Source organism: Myotis davidii, unplaced genomic scaffold (assembly GCF_000327345.1).
Source record: "Myotis davidii unplaced genomic scaffold, ASM32734v1 scaffold431, whole genome shotgun sequence".
NCBI lineage: Eukaryota > Metazoa > Chordata > Mammalia > Chiroptera > Vespertilionidae > Myotis > Myotis davidii.
This window is the reverse complement of record NW_006282878.1, coordinates 69,818-71,173: the sequence shown is the minus strand read 5'-3', so window position 1 is coordinate 71,173 and position 1,356 is coordinate 69,818. Positions and strand designations below refer to the sequence as shown.

Sequence of the window (1,356 nt, the reverse complement as noted above, 5' to 3'; positions counted from 1 at the left end):
GACAGGCTGCCCTGTTCCCAGACCGCAGCTGATCTACCAGCCAGAGCCGGAGCCGAGGCAGGAGCTGTGGATGGTGAAGACAGATCTCTCCAGAGGCGCCTGTCCAGGTAGGGGCCGAGGCCCTGCCGCCCTGAGGCCTTGAGGAGACCGCTGACTGGGAAGCTTCCTGTGGCCTGTCTGGTGGTTTGGAAGCCATGGAGCCCTTTTCCCCAAATATTTTTTTATTGATTTTTTAGAGAGAGGGGAAGAGAGGGAAACATCGATGTGAGATGTGAGAGCAGAATAACTGCATGCTCCCTACCGGGGATCAACCCTGCAACCCAGACTGGACACACAGCCTCACCACAGCTGTGTTTGACGGGGAGTCAAACCAGTAACCTTTCAGTGCATGGGATGACACCCAACCCACTGAGCCACACTAGCCAGGGCAAGCCATGGAGCCCATTGACCTGTGGGCCCTCTGATGTCATGGAGGACAGAGGTGTAAGAGCTAAGATCTGTCTGGGGCTCAGAGTCTGGCTTGCTGGTTGCCAGCTCTGTGGCTGTGCTCAGAGTCTGGCTTGCTGATTGCCAGCTCTGTGGCTGTAGTGAGGGGCACGGTCTTCTTGTGTCTTTGTGTGAGTTAAAGTAGCTGCTGGATCAGACAGCATATGGTAGCTTTTCCTCACTCACGTGGGGTCAGCAGGGAGCTCTGTGCCACATGGTTTTCAGGGACCCGTGTGGGTTCTTTCGTCAGTGTGTGGCTGTCAGGCTGTCTTGACATCCTCGAGCTGGCAGAGGAGACCGGAGAGAGGAAGGGAGGATGTCACACCCCCTCCCACAAACACCAGTTCCCCTCACATCCCATTGAGGCGAACGAGGCGTTTGGACACCTGGGTGTGGGGCTGGGAGTGGTGGAGAGGCTGTGTGTCCGTCCAGTCTGAGCCGCCGAGCATTTGTTGAGTTGAGTGTAGTCTGCTACACTCGGTCCGTCCCAGGAAGATGCTAGTAAAAATGGTGTTTTTGTCCTTGGGTTGTTTGGGGTGTAATCACGTAATGCATTAATGCCTAAAACTGCTCAGCACAGTGTCTGAGACAGAGAAAGTGGCTCATGAAAAGCAAGCTATTGGCAGTATTTGTTGCATCAATTGAGAGAATCGTGTTGCCTTTCCCCTCCCATTTTGTTAATGTGTATCAATCACACTGACCAATTGTCATGTGTCAAACCATCCTTGCATTACAGGAATAAACCCCGCGTGGCCATGGTGTATGGTCCGTTAAATACGCCACTGCATCTTAGTTCGCCACTCTCTAGTTGAGGATTTTTGCATCAGTTTTCATGAGAGATACTGTTTTGTCTGCAGTTTTTTTTTTTTT

At 52.4% G+C, this 1,356-nt stretch overlaps 1 protein-coding gene across 2 annotated transcripts in view; it reads left to right on the top strand.

The window, feature by feature from the left end:
• Positions 1-1,356, top strand: part of ZNF805 (zinc finger protein 805) — a 59,971-nt gene that overhangs the window by 33,458 nt on the left and 25,157 nt on the right. Inside the window, exon 1 of one of the 2 annotated variants that reach the window (XM_006753299.2) lies at positions 21-107. The exons of the other annotated variant lie outside the window; for it this stretch is intronic. Coding sequence (XP_006753362.1) covers positions 71-107 — 37 coding nt within the window. The 5' untranslated portion in view covers positions 21-70. Of the gene's footprint in view, positions 1-20; positions 108-1,356 lie in introns of those variants that run through there. 2 annotated transcript variants of the gene reach the window in all.